This window comes from Dendrobates tinctorius, unplaced genomic scaffold, assembly GCF_039654945.1.
Source record: "Dendrobates tinctorius isolate UK_male_01 unplaced genomic scaffold, ASM3965494v1 ptg000094l, whole genome shotgun sequence".
NCBI classification, from domain to species: domain Eukaryota; kingdom Metazoa; phylum Chordata; class Amphibia; order Anura; family Dendrobatidae; genus Dendrobates; species Dendrobates tinctorius.
In genome coordinates, this window is record NW_027361762.1 from 14,953,857 (window position 1) to 14,976,752 (window position 22,896).

The window sequence follows — 22,896 nt, forward strand, 5'->3', positions numbered from 1 at the left end:
CGTGGTGCCGATGTAACCTGAAAGATAAGAAAAACACGTTAGATTATACATACCGGAGGGGCGGTCCGGTCCGATGGGTGTTGCGGTCCGGTCCAGCGCCTCCCATCTTCATATGATGCCATCCTCTTCTTCCCTTCCTGTAGTGGCGCAGGCGCCCTGCCCTGTTGAGGGCAGAGCAGAATACTGCAGTGCGCAGGCATCGGAAGAGGTCTGGCGCCTGCGCACTGCAGTATTCTGCTCTGCCCTCAACAGGGCAGAGCGTGCGCCTGCGCCGGAGCCACTACAGGAAGGGAAGAAGAGGACGGCATCGTATGAAGATAGGAGGCGTCGGACCGGACCGCCCCCTTCGGTGAGTATAATCTAATGTGTTTTTCTTATCTTTCAGGTTACATCGGGGGCTTATCTACAGCATTACAGAATGCTGTAGATAAGCCCCTGATGTCAATGCCGGCAGCTGATAGTCAAAAAAGGATGACAAATTCCCTTTAACTGCAGGCTGCTATACAGAAAAAAGACCAGCAGATGGCAGCAGAGCTCATGCAAGACTAGATTATACACAGCATGGAAAATAATACAATCTATGGAAACCATAGAAGCATAACTTAGACGGAACAGCACACCTAGTACCCAGCACAATATTTGTGCTGTGGTTTTAAATTTTTTGTTCTGGTTTCTCCTTTTTTATGTCATAAATAAAAATTATATATTTTTCATTTGGTTTATTCACGAAGTCTGAGTAGGTTATACCATTAAATGCCGCTGTTAAACGCTGACAGCAGCATTTAACATACATTTCTGGTAATCGCTCCAGAAATCTGCCTATTGGTGACACCCCCCCATCACGTGATCACGGGTCACCGATGGGTTGGCATGACAATCACAGGTCTCCTGGAGACCTCTGTTTGTCACTGCCGGATTGCTATGAGCTCCACCTGGTGGTTGGCGCTTATAGCAAGTGAGGTATTCTGCTGCATGCAGGTGATCTGATCATCGCCTGCATGTAGCAGGGCCGATCGGGTTATGGCAGCTTCTAGTCTCCTATAAAGACTATTGAAGCATGCCAAAAGTAAAGAAAAAAAAAGTTCAAATCACCCCACTTTCGCCCCATTCAGAATAAAACAAAAAAGTAAACATACACATATTTGGTATCGCCACATTCAGAATCGCCTGATCCATCAATAAAAAAAGGAATAACCCGATCGCCAAACGGCATAACGAGGAAAAAAAGTCAAAACGTTAAAATTCCGTTTTTTTTTTTGGTCGCAGCAGCATTGCATTAAAATGCAATAACAGGTGATCAAAGATCTTATATGCATCAAAATGGGATTAAAAACGTCAGCTCATCACGCAAAAAATAAGCCCTCACCCAACTAGAGATCACAGAAAATGGAGACGCTACGGCTATTTGAAAATGTCACATAGCCTTTCTGAGATTGGTTGGCTAGCGGGCATATTTTGCGGACTATTCACATTGTTTGGCAAGTAATGGTAACGTGTTGCATACGGGATCTATGTTGACTGCTTTGGGGTTCATTTATGAATAATTTTCAGCCTGATTGCAAGCTTTAACCCCTGGCAGTCACACTGATGTCACGTGCGAATAAGTTTGTATGTGACACCAGTAAAAACCCTGAAGTTGTCTAATAATGCATGATTAACATGCTAATACATGAAGCATCTAACAGAGCACATGTAATAAAAAGGCAAAGCTTAATGCAATAAATACAAATACTTCGCCAAAGAGGGTATCAATTGGGAAGTAAGTTCTAGGATTGAGATGCTCTGAAAGCCCCAAGCGTATCCCCGATGTTTTGCCTTTCTAGCCTTTTTTCTTCTGTTCTCACTTTAATGTTCAATGCATTAGCATGTTCACTTGCGCAATTGGGCAGCTTCAGGGTTGGTATTACTGGGCTCCTTCGGCCTATTAAATGCTTTTGCTGTTGCTCTTCTTTACCCATATTGACGCATCTCACGTATATGAATTTTGCCATGAAAAGTACAGGATAGTTTGGTTAACTGTTGTCCTATGAATTCATATCTATATGTAGATGTTTTTCTTTTATATTGATGTTTGTTTTGTTCTGTGTAATTGTATTTAAAGGAAATCTGTCTCCTCATTTTGGCGCTCTATGTAAATAAGTATGTAAATGGGAACTATGTCCTGGAACACATCAATTACTTCCGGGACATAGTTCACCGGCGCATGCGCACTAATGCTTTTCGGCTTTGCCCACAGCTGGGCAAAGCATACTGTGCGTGCGCAAGTTAAAATTGCAATCTGCACGTGCGTAATATGGAGGACAACTACGGAAATTACATGAAATATTGCGGACAGCCGCCAAGGAGAGGGGTGGAGGAAAGGAGCCAAAACACCGCCCATTGGACCGGACACAACTCATTTACATAGAGCGCCAAAATGAGGTGACAGATTCCCTTTAATATTGTTATATTATGGATATTACTTGGATGTGCAGCACTCAGCTTTTTTTTTTTTTTTACATGTCTACTTGCTTGTTTGTACTTTTGATCTTGGCTGTCATTGTGAGGAGGCAACTACCACTTTTTTGTGCTTTTAATTTCTTGGGAGTTTTTCAGGTTAAAACAGGTCTGTCATCAGAATTAACGGTATAAACTGCATACGTTTAGATTTTTATTTTTTTTTTAAGACCTGATGAGGCAGGTGTACTTATTTTGAAAATCCTTTTCAGTATGACATAACTAGAGAATGGAGCAGTAAATAATGATCTGTGCTCATAGTTCTAACACTTTTATATGTAAAACTGGTTCACATTTCCTACGTACAGTATATTAGCTGTTTTTTGTCTATCAGCAGGTTTCCTCTTTACAAGATATGGACGAGGATGGTATTGATGACTTTGAACTTTCCCACATCCCCACCAAAAAGATGAAGATCACAGCTGCCAACACTGTGCAAAAAAGGGTAACTTTGGCATTTAGATCCCACTTTTTATAGGACTGACTTTTGCAAACCAGTCTTAAAGGGAATCCATCAGCAGGTGTTTGCTACGTATTTTGACAGCAGAACTGTGTAAGGATACAGAGATCCTAATTCCAGCACTGTAGCACTAAGTTTATTGGGTCCAGCACTTAATAGAATCGCAGTTTTATCTTCAGCAGATCTAGCAGTGCTCCAATGCTGAGCCCTGTATAATCCCATCCACACCACTGATTGGCAGCTTTCTGTGTACAATGTGTATTGACAGAAACCTGCTAATTGGAGGTGGGGTGGTCCAGAAGGAAGAGAGTACACTTTGTCATGTAGTGATCTCTTGCTGTTAAAACAATGATTTTATTGAAACAGCAAAACATAGCCCAGTAAGTGACACATCTGTTACTTGTGGTGTCTGCCCCTTAATCCTGTTGCTCTTTGTCAACTGGTTTTTGCCATGTTATCTGAGTCCCTTGAAGGACTTGCTGGAATACGATGTGCATAATTCATTAAGTAACACATTAGAGAATTAAGAAGAATTTTTTTTTTTTAACTACAACAACAGTTGCAGCTCTCTAATTGGTAGCCCCCCTCACACATACCAAAGCTTGCACACTCAACAGGCAACCCTGACACACCAGCCTGACTGAAGATTTGAGTTGGGCTTCCAGGGTTGTTGATCGGAGATGGAAAAGATCCCACTCCACTGAACACTTCAACTCGTTCAAACAGTCTCCCCGTGATTTCAAGTCCACACTCACTGCATCAAAATAAACATACTTCTCATCTCTCATATCCTCCCTGTCTCACCACGCGAAACAGCTATTTAACATTTTCAATTCTCTGCTCCGTTCCCCAGCTCCTTCCTCTCCAGGGCTGTGGAGTCGGAGTCGGAGTCGGTGCTCATTTTGGTGGAGTCGGAGTTGGAGTCGGTATAAAATGGACCGACTCCGACTCCTAAAATATATAATAAATTGGGTACAGTAATTCAATGCAGGATGTGCTGAATATTTTTTCATAGGAGTTTGGGAAAGTTATGAAATGTCCTATAAATGGCTGTTATATTCCTGATCTAAGGCTACATTCACACACAACGTTTTTCCTTTGTTTTTTGAGGATACGTTTTTCAGCTGCAAAAGCTGAAAATCTTTTTAAAAAACTGCATCACCTGAAAGGTTTTTGAGCTCATAGATAATGTTTTCAATAGCAAAAGCAGATTAGAAATCTGCTCTATCTATATATCCATTTATCCATATCTGTCTATCCATATCGTATCTGTACCAAAAAGAATGAAAACCGGGTAGTACACCAATATATATTCTGTTCTATCTAAACATCTTGATTATTGGATCATAAAAATGATTAAATGTCTGAGGTTCACATTGTACTACAATAAATTTTTCACTTAAATATAAGCAATATGTGTGGGAGTTGGAGTCGGAGTCGGTGTAAGGGAAATTGAGGAGTCGGAGTCGCAGGTTTGGCTTACCGACTCCACAGCCCTGTTCCTCTCCTTTGAAAACTTTGCCTCATTCTTCAAGCAGAAGGCCGATAACATCAGAGAAAGCTTTGGCCTACAGCCCCTCCTCATAACTACTTAGCCCTCCTTCTCCAAAACCAGCTTCTCCACCATTACAGGAAATAATCTTTCCTCTTTACACTCCAAATCACATCTCACATCAAAACTTCTGGAACAACACGTCTATTTTAAACTGTCCTCCCATCTTTCCTCCTGCTCCCTGTTTGACCACCTACAATCTTGCTTCCGAGCGCACAAATCCGCTGAAACTGCCCTGACTAAAGTCACCCATGACCTACTAACTGCCAAATCCAAGTGAGGCTATGTGCACACGTTATGGAATTTCCGCGGAAGTTACTGCAGGAATTCCGGAATTCGATTCCGCGGGAAAACCGCATTTTAAATTCCCACGATTTTCCCGCGGAAAAACTAGCGATTTGCAAGCGTAATTGGCTTGCAGAACACTAGCGTTTTCCAAGCGATCTGTAGCATCGCTTGGAGAACTGATTGACAGGTTGGTCACACTCGTCAAACATAGTGTTTGACGAGTGTGACCAACTTTTTACTATTGAGGCTGCCTATGCAGCATCAGTAGTAAAAAGATCTAATGTTAAAAATAATAAATAAAAAAAAAAAGAAAAAATGGTGTTTTTCTCACCTTCCGACGTCCCGCGCAGCGTTCCTGATCCTCGCAATGCTCCCGGCAAGTTCCGTTCCCAGTGATGCATTGCGGCAATGACCTTGGACGTCGCAGTCTTGCGAGACAGCGACGTTATCAAAGGTCATTACCGCAATGCATACCTGGGAACAGGACCTGTTGGCAGCATCGCTGAAGCCTGGTGACGCTGCGAGGGACATCGGAAGGTGAGAATGACGATTTTTTTTTTTATTTTAATTCTATTTTTTACAGGGATATAGTACTCAGAGCCCGGAGGACAGTCTCCTCTCCTCCGGACCGTGGGTACCATCCGCAAATATACTGCTTACTTTTCGCATGGTGGGCACAGCCACATGCGGAAAGTAAGCAGAACAATGCAATTCTATGGGTGCAGAATCGCCGCAATTCTGCAAAATTAATGAGCATGCTGCATATTTTTTTTTATGATGAAGCTGGCTAACCCTGAATGCCAACACCTTCATGAATCATGCCAATATTTTTTAACTATTTTAAAGGAAGAGTCAACCTAGACAGTTATATGAATAAAAACTAGTCTGTAGGATACTTTTTTTCCTGAAAAAATCCAAGTTGAAATTGTGCAGGAGGAGGAGTTAATGCAAATAAATAACTTTTTATTTCTTAAAGAACATTTGCTTTAGCCTCAAACTTTTCAACTGATACCTGGAAATTATAACTCTAAAGGAAATGTATGAGGTGTGATGACCATCTTGACCACACAGGTGCTTCACAGAATTTTTTAATATTTGACCTTGAAAATTAAATATTTCAGGCAGATTTGTCAAGACCAGTGGTTACTCCAGTCTTGATGAAATGTGGTGACTAGTGATGAGCAAGTATACTCTTTGCTCGGGTGATCTCCGAGTATTTGGAAGTGCTCAGAGATTTCATTTCTATTGCCACAGCTGCATGACTTACGGCTACTTGACAGCCTGAATACATGTAGGAATTCCCTAACAAACAGGCATTCCTCAGATGTATTCAGGCTGTCAAGTAGCTGCAAATCATGCAGCTGCGGTGACAGAAACTAAATCTGAGCACTTCCAAATACTCTGAGACCACCCGAGCAAAGAGTATACTCGCTCATCACTAGCGGTGACATCAAATGCTCCTTTTCATGAATCTGCAGCATCGGAGAAGTGGCATTCATATCCCTACAAATTGTACTCTAGTCACTGCTGGAGTAAGATTTATGGCATAGTGAACATCACCACTGTTATGATTTTGACAAGTAAAGGTCGGCACGCCCGTTTTGCCCACTTAGTTGGAGTTGGGCAAAAATGGCTCGAGAATGTCCAGTCACAAAATTTGAGCACAGCCTTGAGTTGCGCCCAAACTTTGACTTTTCAAAGGTTTTTACACCAGAAATCTTGGCTTATAAGCTTTGAATCAGACACCATGTTTTTTTGCCACAATTATTTTGCTTTAGCCCAACATTACTCATTTTCACAATGGTTTCCAGAAAAATTGTACACCAGGAGTGCGATTTAAATTTTGGGTGTGCAAATTTGGCTGGAATAGATTGCAGATGTGTGATATTAGATTTTCAGTGTGAGGAAGCCTTTGTGACACCACTTCCTATACGGCTCATGAAGTTATTTCTAGTCTAACTCATTATTCACTGTTTCTTTTACGTCTTTTGTAGCCGGGAATGTCTGGAAATTCATTTTCTCTTGGGCAAACTTTACCTCTCACTAAAGTGGTACAGAATGATGCATACACAGCTCCCATATCTACTCAGCCGGAGCCTTCGCCACCTTTATTGCACACAAAGGCTCTGACCAACGTGTCACGGACACTTGTCACAAAGGAGGCCAGTTCTTCAGTAGGGCCCACTCCAAAAGAGGTGAGAATGTCGTGCACCATTGAAGCTTTTATTATCAAGCAGTACAGGCTCACACATTGACACTTGTACTTTTTAATGTTCGTGCTAGCAGCTTTTTGCAGTTCAGTTTCCTCAATTCTTTTAACACATTGTTTTGTTTCCAGTCTGTCTTTAGCCCTTTAGAAGGCACAAAAATGACCGTTAATAATTTGCATCCAAGAGTCACAGAGGAAGATATCGTGGTAAGTAGCGTTGTATTTAAATTTTTTCAGCTGGCTGAAAATACATTTATCACCATCTTCAGGAAATTTGTAATCCCAAGCTTCCAGTTTCTCGTCAGTTTGGAGGAGATTGAATATCCTTAGTAATTCATCAATTTTAAAGTGAATCTGTTAGCAGCATTTGCTATGTAATCCGACAGCAGCACAAGTTAGGGATCGAGACCCTTTTTCCAGTGATGTATCACTTAGTTTTCTGGGTGCAGCAGTTATCATAGTTTTCTGTGCTGCAGCGCTGAGATGTTGGGCTCTGTATATCCCCACTCACAGCACAGATTTCTGTGTACATTGTATAGTGACAGAGCTGCTAATCAGTGCTAGGGGAGTGATTAGATTACCAGGCAATGGCCAGTTGTCCTGTAATGATGATCTCCTGCTAATAAAACACTGATTGTTCTGAAACAAGGAAATACAGCTCAGTAAGTGACATACACTTGATTTCATGATTACAGGGTTATGTGTCCAAATATGCTAAGGTTTTGTCCCGAGGAAGAGGTCCTGCGTGACCTTGAAACGCGCTGACTTAATAACCTGTTTGAAATAAAGCTTTGAAGAATATCGTCCGCCATCCACCTTTATCAGCAGCGCAGATTTGGACACATACACCCGGTTTCACCATTACCCTCGGTCTTTGGACCTGTGTCCTGCAGCAGCTGATCCATGCTTTTTACATGTTGCAACAAAACAAGGTGAGCGTACCCCTCCTCGATGCACCCCATGTTTTTAACCAGTTAACAACCTATTTGCGCTTTTTTTTTGCTCTCCAGATTTTCTACTTCTATCCCTATAATCAGGCTCTCTTGCACTATATCATGGTTAACTAAAAGAAAAATAACAAAAAAAAATTTGACAGATTCCCTTTAACGAGTTGACAAAAAGAGGGCAGTGCACTCCTAGATAAGTGATAAATGTCCTTTGTTGGAAAACGCCTTGTCTGATGTGAGTGCTCCAATGTAAAAGTCTTTTACAGTTTTTAGGTACAGATCGCCACGAAAACGCAAAAAAAGCATCCCATGCAATGCTGTGCTAATGCTGTGGATTTTCCCGTGGCAGAATTGCATCGCGGAAAAATACGCAGCATGCTCATTAATTTGTGGAATCGCGGCGATTCCGCCCACATAGGAATGCATTGTTCTGCTTACTTTCCACATGTGGCTGTGCCCACCATGCGAAAAGTAAGCAGAACATTTGCGGATGGTACCCACTGTCCGGAGGAGAGGAGACTGGGCTCTGGGTACCATATCCCTGTAAAAAATAGAATTAAAAAAAAAAAAATCGGGTTATATTCACCTTCTGACGTCCCGCGCAGCGTCCCCAGGCTTCAGCGATACACGCGGCAGCTCCCGTTTCCTAGTGATGCATTGCGATGACCTTTGCTGATGTTGCGTCTCACGAGACCGCAACGTCATCAAAGGTCATTGCCGCAATACATCACTGGGAACGGGACCTGCCGGAGCATCGCGGAGGCCTGGGGACGCTGGCCGGGCCGTCGGAAGGTGAATATAACACGATTTTTTATTTTTCTCCTACGCCTCATTGGGGAAAACAGACAGTGGATGTTATGCTACTTGCCACTAGGAGGACACTAAGTAAACACAGAAAAAAGTTAACTCCTCCCCTGCAGTATACACCCTCTCGCTGGCTGGGAATTCCCCAGTTCTTGCTTGGTCTGCAAGAGACACTTGGGTCTGGCTTCAGACCCCACCGTTTTTTTTATTTTTGAATTTTCTGTAAATTTTTATTTTTTAATGGAGTGAAGGGGGCGACGGTTCCTTTATACGGCCCGCTCTCTCCTGAACCCCGAACCAACGACAGGGAAGCACGCGGGGAATACCTCCCCGTACACTTTCCTGCGATGACTGGGACTGATTCTTCTGGCGATGGTTCTTTTACGGCCCCGGTACCCCACACGGATACGAGGGTGAACGCACGGAGAAGACTTGACCAGCGCTTTTGGATGCCCTGAATCAGCCCCATAGCTCTCCGTCCCCCTGCCCATAGAAGAAGAGAAGTGCTGACCGAGTCTCAGCGGCGGCATGCCGGCGGACCCCCGCTCCCTCCTTCACCCGACTCGGGTAGGCCCAAAAATTTAGTCCCTGGCTTTTTGGCCTACTAGGCCGCAATTTACATAGCGCTGCCCACTGTTAGCGCCGCCGCCCACGTCTGTGGCGCCTCTCGGTCTGTACAAGACGCACCCTGCTAGTCTCAGGGGTCATGTCCATAACCTTTTCTCTGCCCCTCGTGCTCTGGGACGGCTGGGGTGGGTGCACGCACGGATGGACAACACCTGGTGACGCTACAGGGCCACCGATATTTCTCCCAGGGACACAGCATCAGGACCGCGGGTAAGATGCATCTTCCTCAGAGCAAAGCTTAACCCCTTTGCTGCACATTCCCTGCAGCCCAGGCTCTGCTTGTAACCCTTTCATGGGCACTGTCAGTCTAAGGAAGCAAAAAGGGGGCTAATAAGAAGCGCACTACGTTCTTTACCGCTGGTACCTCTTGAAAGACTGCCTTGCCCAGTACCCAGACTAATCCGCTATGCACGGATTGCGACCCGGCTTGTGCTAAAACGCCATCCACTGCAAGGTGCTCCCTGCGTTTAGTCCCTCTGTGTGGGCCGCGTCCTTGTCATAGTCTGTGGAGAAACTGACCAAGGCTATAGACTACTCCGGGAATTCCCTTTCAGTCAGAACGCGTCTTTACCGCCCGAGGAGCGCTTTGGCGATGGCCGGGAACCGTCCGCCTGCAGGGACTGTGCTCGTTCAAGGGATCCTCAGGTCTCTAGAAAGCGGACCAATGACGCGTCCACTAGTCACGCTCGCGATTCAGCATCTGCGAGTTCTGTCTCTCGCTCTCCCTCTCCTAATGTTCTCAGAGAACATGTCTCTGAATTCGAGTCTGACACGTCTGTCCCTCAGAATTCCCCAAATGTCCATGAATCGCTTGATTCTCTGAGAGTCAGTCAACAAGTTTCTGACGTTGGACGAGGAGAATATTCCCGCTCCGGAACACAGTATCTCCTTTAAGAGTACTAAACGCGAACGCAGGGTATTTGCCAGCCATCCGGAGTTGAAGGACATTGTCTAGAAACGTAGGAACCAACCACTTAAGCGGTTCACAGGGCAAAAGCCTATTGAGGCTGAATACCCCTTTACTCCATATCTGCTGAAGAATTGGTTACAGTCCCCCTTGATGGATTCTCCTGTATTGTGCCTTGCTCCTAAAACGCTTCGATCCGTTTCTGAGGGCTCTTCAGTCCGAAACCCCTTCGATCGTCAAATTGGCTACCTTGCCAGTTCAGTTTCTGGAGCTTCAGGAGCGGCATTTTCCCCAACTTTCGCAGCGACTTGAGTGGCTAAGGCATGGCCACTTGGGCAGAAGTCTTAATTACTGCCTTCCAAGCAGATAATTCATGCAGGTGATTTTGCAGTAGACGCCGCTAATTGCGCTGCTAAGGTAACCGCTAATGCAGTCTCAATCAGTAGAGCCCTAAGGCTACGCGACTGGCGGGCAGATTCTACCTCCAAGAGATTAAAGACTTCTCTGCCGTATCAAACTGGTCGCCTGTTTTAACAAGAAACTTGACCAGCTCATTTCTGACACTTCCGGGGGGTAAGAGTAGGTTTCTTTCCCAACAAGGGGCTGCCTGGCCGTTTTTGGAATCGAATCAACAGCCGACTAGTTTTTCAACCTTTTTTCGCAGCAGCTCCAGCTGGTCCTCCACAACCTTCTCTTCCGCATCAGGTCGGTCCCCGCGTGGAGACAGAGGTTCCCAGGTCTCTCACAGACCTAACCGCTCTTGGAAACCCAGGCCAACAGCATCTGGATCTAAGGAAGCAGATCCCATAGATCCTCTACTCAATGACTGGTTGTGGTATCCGGCCGACACTGACAAAGTAGGCAGCCGTCTGCTGTCATTCAGAATGGTTCAGCGGTTTTTATTCACACCTTTCTTTGTGGTTCCAAAGAAGGAAGGAACGATGTGGTCCATACTGGACCTCAGGCTGTTAAATCAGTTTGTCAAAGTATGGCGATTCAGAAGGAAATTCCTCCGGTCGGTGTCGCTTCCATGCAAAAGGGGAGAGCCCCTATCATCCAGCAGTGCCTGCATTTTGCAATTCGAGAAGAACACTTCTAGTTCGTTGCCTTGCCCTACGGTCTCGCCACCGCCCCCCAGGGTCTATACCAAGGCGATGGCGGCTGTCATGGCCATTCTCCACGCTCGGGGCCGTATCTGGACGACCTGCTAATCAAGGGTCCATCCCTTCCAGCATGCGAGGAAATCCATAGATATCACTGTAAATACACTTTCTCGCCTGGGTCTGAAGATGATCTTCGAAAAGTCTTCCCCAACACCGGTGCAGCAGATTTTCCTTTTGGGAATGGTCTTGGACACTTCCCGCGGGTTGGTCATTCTCCCTCCAGAGAAGGCCCGAGCTTTGCAACAGGCAGCGCGGACTGTTTCCCATCCGGTCTCTCATTCTGTTCGTATCAGCATGAGAGTTCTCGGAAAGGTGGTGGCAGCAATGGAAGCAGTGCCATTCGCACAATTCCATCTCCGCCCTTTGCAACAAGCCTTGCTGTTGACTTGGGACAAGAACCCGTCTTCCCTGGACCGTTGGTGCCTTCTGTCCCTGCAGATCAGACAAGCCCTCAAGTGGTGAACACTGAAATCCTCCCTGATTCAAGGGAGATCTTTTCTCCCAGTACGATGGTTGGTGGTGACCGACGCGGTGTTTCGTCACCACACGGCACAGGGTCGTTGGTCAGTTCGGGAGTCACGTCTCCCAATCAACGTCTTGGAGGTACGAGTGATCAAATTAGCCCTACTGAGTTTCCACCATCTCCTCGCATGTGTCCCCATCAGGATTCAATCCGATATTGCCACAGCTGTAGCGTATATCAACCGTCAGGGGGGTACTCTGAGCAGGATGGCCATGCATGAAGTGAGTCACATCCTCCATTGTCACGAAACAATCACTGACCTCAGGGAGACCAGTCAAAGAAAACACTGCGGCAGCCGGCAAAGGCGCTCAATCAGTGAAATCCTAGGTGCAATGATGCTCCCTGGGAAATACGAATATGCAAATAAAGTCCGTTGGGTCTAGACCAACCGTTCGCCCATCTCAGCGATCCTCATCCCGGACATAGAGAATTGGGCGGCAGACTTTCTCCGTTGCCAAGCCCTTGCATCGGGAGAGTGGTCTCTTCATCCGGAAGGTTTTCAGCAGATTTGCTGTCGTTGAGGCACTCCGGATGTGGATCTCATGGCCTCAAGGCTAAACGACAAGATTCCTCGATTCGTTGCCCGATAGTGCGATCCAGGCGCCATCGGAGTGGACGCCCTAGTTTTGCCGTGGCACCAGTTCCGGCTCCCTTACATCTTTCCCCCTCTCCCCTTGCTCCCGAGGGTCATCAAGAAGATCAGAGCAGAGGAAGTATCAGTGATCCTAGTCACACCAGATTGGCCGGGCATGTACAACTAGTCGCCGACGTCCCTTGGCGACTTCCAGATCGCATGGATCTACTCACTCAGGGTCCGATTTACCACCTGAACTCCGGGGCCCTGTCTTTGACGGCGTGGCCGTTGAATCCTGGATTCTAGCACAGGCTGGGTTTTCTCACAACGTGATTTCCACCATGATTAGTGCTAGGAAGTTCGTGTCCATGCGCATTTATCACCGCATCTGGAAAACCTTCTTTTCGTGGTGCAAGGATTATGGTTGATCCCCTCTAGTGTTTTCCATTCCTGCCATATTGGAATTCCTTCAGTCAGGATTAAAGTCAGGCCTCGCGCTTAGCTCGCTGAAGGGCCAAATTTCAGCCTTGTCAGTGCGATTCCAACGCAAAATTGCCAACAAACTTCAGGTCAAGATGTTCATTCAGGGAGTTTCTCATGTAGCGCCTCCCTATAAAGGGCCATTTGAATCATGGGACCTTAACTTGGTTTTCGGGGCCTTACAGGAGGCTCCTTTCGAACCGTTGCAGGACGTACCACTACCTATTCTTTCTTGGAAAGTGGTCTTTCTAGTGGCAAGTACGTCAATCAGACTAGTTTCGGAATTGGCGGCCCTATCCTGCCGTCATCAGTTCCTGAATTTTCATCAGCACAAGGCAGTTCTCAGGACTTCCCCGTCCTTCCTGCCCAAAGTCGTATCCTCTTTCCATCTCTGAGGAAATTGTTTTGCCCTCCTTTTGTCCGGCACCGGTCCACCGCATTGAGAAGGCCCTCCACCCTGGATGTGGTTAGGGCTCTGAGACTGTACATCTCGCGGACGGCTCCCTTTCGCAAGTCGGATGCCCTGTTTGTACTTCCAGAGGGGCATAGGAAGAGTCTAGCCGCTTCAAAAACCACGCTAGCCAGGTGGATTTGCGTTGCTATTCAGGAATCCTACTGTGTCCGGGTCACACCTGTCCCAGCAAGGATTAAGGCGCATTCTATCCGCTCTGTGGGTGCCTCTTAGGCCATTCGGCTACAGTCGTCAGCAGAACAGGTCTTCAAAGCTGCGACTTAGTCCAGCCTACATACCTTTACAAAACATTGCCAAATTCATTCTCACGCCTGTCCATAAGGCTGCAACTTGGTCCAGCCTGCATACCTTACAAACATTGCCTAATTTCATTCTCAGACCTCTGCGGATGCAGTGTCATGAACTCATTTTCTGCTCCACCAGTTGAGAGTTCCCCTTCCATTCTCCCACTGGTGGTGACAGGAGGTAGTGCGGTTGGTTTAAGTGGTAGTGATCTGCCACCTGATGAGGAAGATAACGGTTGAATCTCTGGAGTATCAGACTGGATATAAGACAGCCGACGCCCTATCCGGGTGCTGGTGATTCAGTCTGCTTCTCAGGTCCTGGGATTCAGTCTGCTTCTCAGGTCCTGGACTTCAGCCCTCTTCCAGTCTTCTCAAGTTAAGTTTGTTTTTTGCTAATGTTCACACTTGCGCTTGTTGGTAAATTCAGTTTTTTGTGTAATCAGCCTGCCCCTGCTGGGGCTATGCTGAAATTCCAGTCCTATTAATCAGTATTTGCCAATCTGCTTTTTGTCCCTTTATTAGATTGGCCTCTTTTTTGCTTTTGTCTCAGAATATTTCAGAGTGCTGATATAGGTTTAGAAGTCTAGTGACTTCAGGGTTAATTTTGCTATCAGAAGTGTTGGACAATATTTTTGTAGGTTTTTTTTGGCAGATTGCAGACAGTGTCTTTCCTTTCTGTCCTTTTTAGTTAGCGGGGCCCCATCGTTTGCTCAGCCTATTTTCCTGCCTTTGTTTGTATTTTCATCGTCAATACATGTGGGGGGCTGTCTTTCCTTTGGGGTCTGCTCTGGGGCAGTTTTCCTCTTTTCTTGCTTTAGGCTTATGTAGTTCTCCGGTTGTGATGAGGCGTCTAGGACCAATGTAGGAACGCTCCACGACTGCTGCTAGTTGTGCGGGTAAGTTCAGGAATCTGCATAGTTACCAACTTCTCTGGTTTTCTGAGACTTAGCTTGTCTTTTTTTCCTCCTTGGTTTCCATTCATAACAATGCAGCTCTTGGCAGATGCATCCTGCAATCGGCAGTACCACAGTGTTGAGTCAGTGGTACATGGGGTATTGGCAAATGTATGTTCCCCACCCAGGGACTGCTTTAGGACGTCCCACTGTCTGTGTCCCCCAATGAAGCGTAGGAGAAATAGGGATTTTTGTGTACTCACCGTAAAATCCTTTTCTCCGAGCCAATCATTGGGGTACACAGCACCCACCTTGTTTGGCCTATTGGCTCACTGTAGCATTATTAGGTTTTGACAGTTATGATTGTCATTCGTTTAATGCTCCTACTGCTTTTTCACCGAACTGGGGAATTCCCAGCCAGCGAGAGGATGTATACTGCAGGGGAGGAGTTAACTTTTTTATGTGTTTACTTAGTGTCCTAGTGGCAAGCAGCATAACACCCACTGTCTGTGTCCCCCAATGATTGGCTTGGAGAAAAGGATTTTACCGTGAGTAAACAAAAATCCCTATTTTTTTTATTTTTAACCTTAGATCTTTTTACTACTGATGTTGCATAGGCAGCCTCAATAGTAAAAAGTTGGTCACACTCGTCAAACACTATGTTTAACGAGTGTGACCAACCTGTCAATCAGTTATCCATGCGATGCTACAGATTGCTTGGAAAACACTAGCATTCTGCAAGCTAATTACGCTTGCAAATTGCTAGTTTTTCCACTGGAATTTGATATGCGATTTTCCCGCAGAATGGAATTCCGGAATTCTCTGGGTAACTTCCGCGGGAATTCTGCTACGTGTGAACCCAGCCTAAACCTCCGAGACACTTATTTATCTCTACTGTTTCTAATGATAAACAGTTGGATTGTTTAAAGAAGAACTAATTGACAGTTTAAAGGGGGCTTTACACATAGCGATATCGCTAAAGCGTCACCGATTTTGTGACGCAACAGCGATATCTCTAGTGATCTCGCTACATGTGACACTTGCCTCTGACCGCCCCCCGCTAGATATCACTGATCGCGCGTGAACGTCCAGGGCCATTTTCTACTTGTTGGCGTCCCGCTGGCGCCGACTAAGCGATGCATTGACGCAGGCGGAAGTAGTCATCGCTGCCGTGTGACCGGTAAGAACGACCTCCGAGCATCGCTGGATCGCTACTGCGTCACTGGTGAGATCTGCCTGTTTGGCAGCTCACTAGTGACAATTTAGCAATGCACCAGCGATCTTGACCAGGTCGTATCATTGCCGGGCTTGATGGTGCATCGCTAATGTAACGGAACCCTAAGGATGACCCTCCCGACATCCAACTTGTAGAGAGACCTCTTTTGCTGGAGAATAAGTGTTCAGTGTTGGCAACTAAAAATAAACGAGGTGTACATTAAATGGGATTGTTTGACCAATAGATTAAAAGCAGCATTTCAGGTTGTGCTAGTATAGCCCTAACCCTGTTTGGCGCAAGACTTGCTGTCTAATGTCTGTCCTATGCCATGAATTGCTACAACGGATTGAAGTGATTGCTTAACTTTTCACAGTCATTTGAGAAAGAAGCTGATGACTATGAAATACGATATGTCTTAGGCTTAATTGAAACTACTTTATAATAAAATGAACTTCATTTCAGACATGCGCCAAATGGAAGTGTCTTTATCTTCGTTGTAAGAGCTAACGTTATCTGGGGTGGAAGTTGATGGAAGGGCAATGTCTTTGTTGAGGAGGCAGGCAGCTGCAAATGCTGGATGTAAGGCTACTTTCACACATCAGGTTTTCGGCGTCAGGCGCGTTCTGGCGTCGTGCCGGAGCGCCGGATCCGGCAAATGTTTTGTAAAACCGGACAGCCAAAACCGGATCCGTCTCATCCGGTTCATCCGTTTTTCGATCCGTTTTTCGACGGATTACGCCGGATCCGGTTTTTAAAATCGCCCCTTGTGTCCTTCCGAACGGGATTGGCTACTGAAAAACTATATATAGCATGTTCCTACAGCCCTTCTTTGACAGGTTGTAGAGGAGAAAGTGCAGGTTGGAGAGAAGAGCAAGTTACTGGCGAAGATGGATGTTGTGATTGGAAATATTGTGAAGAATTTGGCGGATTTTACAGCGGAGGCGAATCGTTTGAGGGTGATTGTTCTGGAGAAGGAGAGAGCGAGACAGCAGTGCATCAGGCATCGTAGACAACGTTTGTGGATCCACCCCATCACAGCCAAGAGAATGACGCGTGGGGTCTATTCTGCACTCTGCATGGACCTTAGACGAAACCTGGATACATTTTTTGGATATGTTCGGATGAAAATGGAGAATTTTGATTACTTGGTGGAGCGCATTGCACACCTCATAAGAAAATCGGACACCTATTGCCGCTTCTCTGTTTCACCCGCAGAGCGTCTGATGGTGACTTTAAGGTAAGCCACATTTATTGGATATGCTCGCATCAGAGCACACTTTCACTGCAATCTTGTTGGTGGTAGTTTGCATCTCCAAGTGTTATAGCTGAGTTTTGGTATGTAATGCTGTGATTTTAAACTAATTGATTGTTTTTTAATTCCCCACAGATTTCTTGCAACTGGAGAATCCCTATTGTCACTGCATTTCCAGTACAGACTCGGGATTTCCACCATATCTGGAATAGTGAAGTACACATGCCGTGCACTGTGGGACTCCTTAGCTGAAGAGTTTTTACCAGAGCCCACAACAGAGGTGGATTGAAGTTTCAGAAAAGTTTCAACAGATATGTCAGTTTCCGAACTGCTTGGGCGCTGTGGACGGGAAACATATCCGCATTGTAAAGCCAGCCGGATCGGGATCGGAATATTTCAATTACAAGAAATATTTTTCAATTGTCCTCATGGCCATCGCTGACGCGGAATACAAATTTATTGCTGTTGATATTGGGGCCTATGGCCGCTCCAATGACTCTCAAGTTTTCAAACTGTCTGCCATGGGGCGTAAACTGTATGGAAACACCTTACAGTTCCCATCCCCTAGACCGCTGCCGCAAACATCTTGTCCACCTATGCCATTTGTCTGTGTAGGGGATGAAGCCTTCCAGCTGTCGGAACACCTTTTGAAACCGTACGGTAGCAGAGGATTGTCAAGAACAAAACGCATTTTTAATTACCGCCTCACAAGAGCAAGAAGAATGGTTGAATGTACCTTTGGTATTCTGACAGCCAAATGGCGGGTCCTATTGACTGCGATCAACCTCAAGACAGAAACTGTGGACGAGGTGATCAAAACTGGCGTGGTACTCCACAATTTTGTTATCTGCAAGGAACCCATTTCCATTGAGGACACCTCTGAAGAAACCACCTTGCAAGATTACCAGGACATTACCACTAGAAGTTCTGTGACGGTTTCAGTAATGAGGGACAATTTTGCACTATACTTTATGTCACCTCAAGGCAGAGTACACTGGCAGGATGACAGAGTGTGAGAGATTTGTGCCCTTAACCAAACTTGTGTACCTTCTGTACCAACAGTATATACCTTTGCCAACCAAAGTTGGCTATCTTGTCATGGTCTTAATATTTTTACCTTTAGGCCACAGGTGTGTACCTGGTTGTGTTTTATGCAAAGTATTTCACCTTTTAACAAAAGTTGTGTACATTGTTAGGAAATCACCAACAATAAACACAACTTTTTAGGTGAAATACTTTGCTTCAAACACAACCAGGAACACAACTGTGGCAAAAAGCTAACATTTACCCACAGTTATATACCTGGTTTTGAATACCTTTTTACCTTTGAAATACCCTGTATTTAACCTTTTTTTTTAAACCTATTTCGCCGCAGAAAGAAATGACAGACAACCATTGTAAAACGATAATTTAACTTTTATTTAAAATTTTTTTTTTTTGTAAAATGTTTTTAAAGTTAAAAAAAACTTTTTTAATAAAGGTTTGAAACCAAATGGGCATTTTTATTACAAAACACACATTATAAATCGGTGTAGTGTGGGGTGGAAATACTGCTGGAGGGGCTGCGGGACACTTCGACACTGGGAGTGTGGAGAGAGGACTGGGATCGTGGTGGGGAAGGAACAGTTAGAGGTGAAGGTGTGGAAAAAGCTACAGAATGGGTGGACATGTGGGAGGCAGAAGAGGTGGTGGGTGGTGGAGTGGAGGGTTGGGCAGGGACTGTAGGAGCAGATGATGTTGATGGAAAATTGTATGGGGAAGGAGTTTGGTACGGGGCAGGTTGCTGGAAGTGGGGAGATGTCTGGTACTGGGGAGGTTGCTGGTACTGGGGAGGTGGCTGGTATGTAATAGGGGGAGGATGGAAAGTGGCTGGAGGGGGTGCAGGTGGAGGAACTACTGGGGTGGGAGGAGGAGGTTGGGAGGTAACGTGCTGGAGAGCACCGTGGCATGAATGCATTACATGCATCTGCTGGCTAGGAGAGAGCGTTTCCATGCGCTCCACAACAGACCTGAAAAAGGTGTGGTTTGGCGAAGATCTTGCTTCTGAATGCATGGTTTGCAGAAGTGTCTTCACCTCCAGAATGCTGGAGTTGATCTGCTGAAAGCCTGCGGAGATTTGCTCTGACGAGACTTTTAGACAGTTCTGGAAAGATGCATTCAGATGCAAGAACTCTGGCGCATAAGTCTTTTCCTGACCCCTCTGCCGCTGCCGCCCAGTACCCGCAGGTGTACTAGAGGTGGCAGGGGCAGAAGGGTGGGGTAAAGGGAAAGCGATCTCCTCACCAGCAGCTTCATGTAATGTAGGCGGCCACGATGCTCCTGTGCTGGTGGATGGGACAGATGGGTCGAATGTGTGGGAAGGCTGGGAAGGTGCAGATGTACCGGGGCGGTCGAAGTGTCCCTCGGTGCCGGTCTCCTCAGGGATCGCCTCAGAAGGGTCCAATCGTGCAGGCTCCCGAGTGCTGCTCACCGTGCTGTGGAATAAAGAGAAAAAAAAACAATTAAAATAGTGATATGGCATGGCCCTGGCTGAAAAATTGTTACATCTAAACATTTTTGTTTCACATGTGATGTGTAATATTTACCTTCTGGCGACCATTGTATCCCGGAGGAACGACAGCGCTCGTGCGTACTTGTACTTGCTCCTGCATCCTCCAGATCCACTCGGGGCCCGCATCTCTTTATTGAACTCCTTCTTGAAACGATCCCTCACAGACCGCCACCGCTTCACAATTCTGTCCCCTGAAACGAGAAAGGACAAAGTGGTTAGTATACAACATCAGTGTTTCCCAAACTCCAGTCCTCATGGTCCCCAGGGGTCATGTTTTCAGGATTTCCATAGTAAATAGAAATCCTGAACACATGATCCGTGGGGACCACGAGGACTGGAGTTCGGGAAACACTGGTTTACATCAAGCAACCGGTACTGTATATACTTGCGCTCTTTAATCTGGGCCCGAGCATCGAGGTCTTCCCAGCGGCCCACAAGGAGCGAACAGATTTCCTCCCAGAGTCGTCGGGTAACAATCAGGTCAGCATGGCTGCGGTCAGCCATATTCCATAGCGGCTCCCTTTCTCTGACGAGATCGATGAGGTGGTCCACATCAATTCCTCCATCGTCACCGTCTGAGTCGGGAGCACGCTGTGAAGGCTGTTAAATTAAAATAGAAAAATAGCAAAATTAGTCACCACACTTTAAGACATGAAATAAAAAGTGTACCAAAATTTAAACTTAAATATTATGCTTACACGCTGGTGACCGCCGCCTTGCTGTCGCCGACGACCCTGGGAGGCACTGCGAGGACCTCTTGGCCGAGCACCAGATTGGGAAGACTAGAGAAGAAAAGAAAAAAAATTGTGTTTGGATGTTGGCATTTGTTTGCTGTGTGAGGTCTGCGGTACATTGTTTTCTATGTGTTGTGTGTAGTGTGATGTTGTGTTTCTGCGTTTGATGCAAAAAAACTTACCGATTGTGAGCCCACTCCAGGTGTCTGTCCACCCCTTCCTTCCTTCTTCTGAGAGCTCCTCTTCAGCTTGTGATTCCTGTTTTGAAATAAAAGGCCTTGAATAGACATATATTACAGAGATGATGGATTTTGGAGATAAAAACTTACCGTCAAACGCTGACGATGCGAGGGAGGGCTCCCAGAAGATGATGTGCTGTCATGTTGCTGGCCAGACTCCATGGCTGTGGGTGGTGCTGCTGCTGTTGTTGCTGCCAGTGCTGCTGCATCTCTTGGGCGGCTGTTGAATAAAGAGAAACAAAGGGCCAATGAATATCTTGATATTCCATGGCCCTAGTTTTGAGGAATGGGGGATTTGATAATTACCGTCTCTCATCTGCTGCTGGACTCCCATCCCGTTGTTCAGCATGTTCCCTTTGCTGCTCCATTTGGGGTGGTGGTGGTGCTGATGGTGCTGCAGTGGTCTCCTGCCTTCTCCTGCGCCTGGTTGCTGTCTTTGGTGGCATGTTGGGTGTGGGTGAGGGTCCCACTGTCATGCTTTTATATATGTGTGCTGTGGGCAGAGCTACGGAGCATGCTCAGACCCAAAAAAACGGATCCGGCCACCGGATCCAGCGCATTGCGGCGCACAGACTTTCATTGTGTGAAAAAGCCGGACGCGCCGGATCCGGTGTCCGGCTTTTTCGCCTGAGACAAAAAACGTTACAGTAGCCGTTTTTTCCAGACGCCGGATTGCGGCACATTGCCGGATCCAGCGAAAAACCGGATGAAACGCATGTCCATCCGGCGCAATCCGACGCAAATGCAAGTCGATGGGGGGGGAAACCGGATCCGGCATTGCATTTCGCCGGATCCGTTTTTTGTCAAAAGAGCCGGATCGCGCCTGACGGCGAAAACCTGATGTGTGAAAGAGGCCTTAGGCATCTGAGGCAACTACGTTCCTTTAGACTGATACAAGAAGCTTGGCCTGAGAGACTTGCTTATTGCAATCAATGGCATGAGTGCTCTAAAAATTAAAGATAGACGTGGGTATGTTTTTATCCCCCCACCTTTTTCTATAGAGACGAAGGCTGTGTTCACATGTTGCGGATTTTGATTTCTGCAGCGTTTTTGGACGCGCGGATTCGCATTAAATCCAGAGTGTAATGCACAGCCAATGTTAATCTATAGGAAATGGAGTTTTGTTGTGCACATGCTGCGGAAAAAACTTGTGGATTTGCAGTGGGTTTTTTTTTCGCAGCATGTTAATTATTTGTGCGGATGTGCAGCGTGTCTGTACCCATTGACTTGCATTGAGTCAGGTACATCCGCAGCAAAACCGCAGGTGTAAAAAAGATTTGATGTGGGTGTGAAAAACGATGCGGATTGGGAGGAGGGAAGTGTGTGGGTGGTGGCAGTGTGCGTGTATGTGTGTGCGGGGATCTGCGTGAAACTGTATGTGCGGGGGTCTGCGGGGCTGTGTGTGTGTGCAGGCATCGTCCGATGGGACTACTAGTCCCATCCGGCTATGCCTGCTACAGTGACACCATTAGTAGTCCCATCATCCAGTTAATGTGTTGAATGTAAAAAAAAAAAAAAAAAAAAAAATACACACATACTGTATATAGTATTATTTATATAGCGCCATTGATTCCATGGAGCTGTACATGTGAGGGGGTTACATGCAAATTACAGATATCACTTAAGGGGTCTTTACACATAGCGATAACGCTAGCAATATCGCTAAAGCGTCACCAATTTTGTGGCGCAGCAGCGATATCTCTAAATGTGATACTCACCTCCCACCGGCTCCCCCGCTGGTTATCGGTTATCGCGCGAGATCGGCCTGGTCCATTTTTCGGCGGCGGCTTCCTGCTGGCTCCGACGAGCGACACGTGGACGCGGGAGGAGGACGTCATCATCGCCGCGTCTGACAGGTAAGTAACGATCACTGCTGCGTCGCTGCTGAGATCTGCCAGTTTGGCAGCTCACTAGCGACCATTTAGCGATGCACCAGCGATCCTGACCGGGTCATATTGTGGTCGGGATCGCTGGTGCATCGCTAAATGTAACAGGGCCCTTACAGTAAACAAACTTTCAATCACAGACTGATACAGAGGGGAGAGGACCCTGCCCTTTCGGACTTACATTCTACAGGATGGTGGGGAAGGAGACAGTAAGGTGGGGGGTTGCAGCAGTTCCAGTGGTGGTGAGGATTTAGCAGGGTCATTGCAGGCCTGTAGGCTTTCTTGACGAGGTGGGTTTTCAGGTTCCTTCTCAAGGATCTGAATGTGGTTGATAGCCGC

At 46.3% G+C, this 22,896-nt stretch overlaps 1 protein-coding gene across 2 annotated transcripts in view; it reads left to right on the forward strand.

Moving 5' to 3' along the window:
• Window positions 1-22,896, forward strand: part of POLDIP3 (DNA polymerase delta interacting protein 3) — a 137,725-nt gene that overhangs the window by 75,674 nt on the left and 39,155 nt on the right. The window contains exons 4-6 of one of the 2 annotated variants that reach the window (XM_073586679.1): window positions 2,831-2,941; window positions 6,791-6,991; window positions 7,135-7,212. In XM_073586679.1, coding sequence (XP_073442780.1) covers window positions 2,831-2,941; window positions 6,791-6,991; window positions 7,135-7,212 — 390 coding nt within the window. The remainder of the gene's footprint in view (window positions 1-2,830; window positions 2,942-6,790; window positions 6,992-7,134; window positions 7,213-22,896) is intronic. The other variant, XM_073586680.1, reaches the window with a different exon arrangement.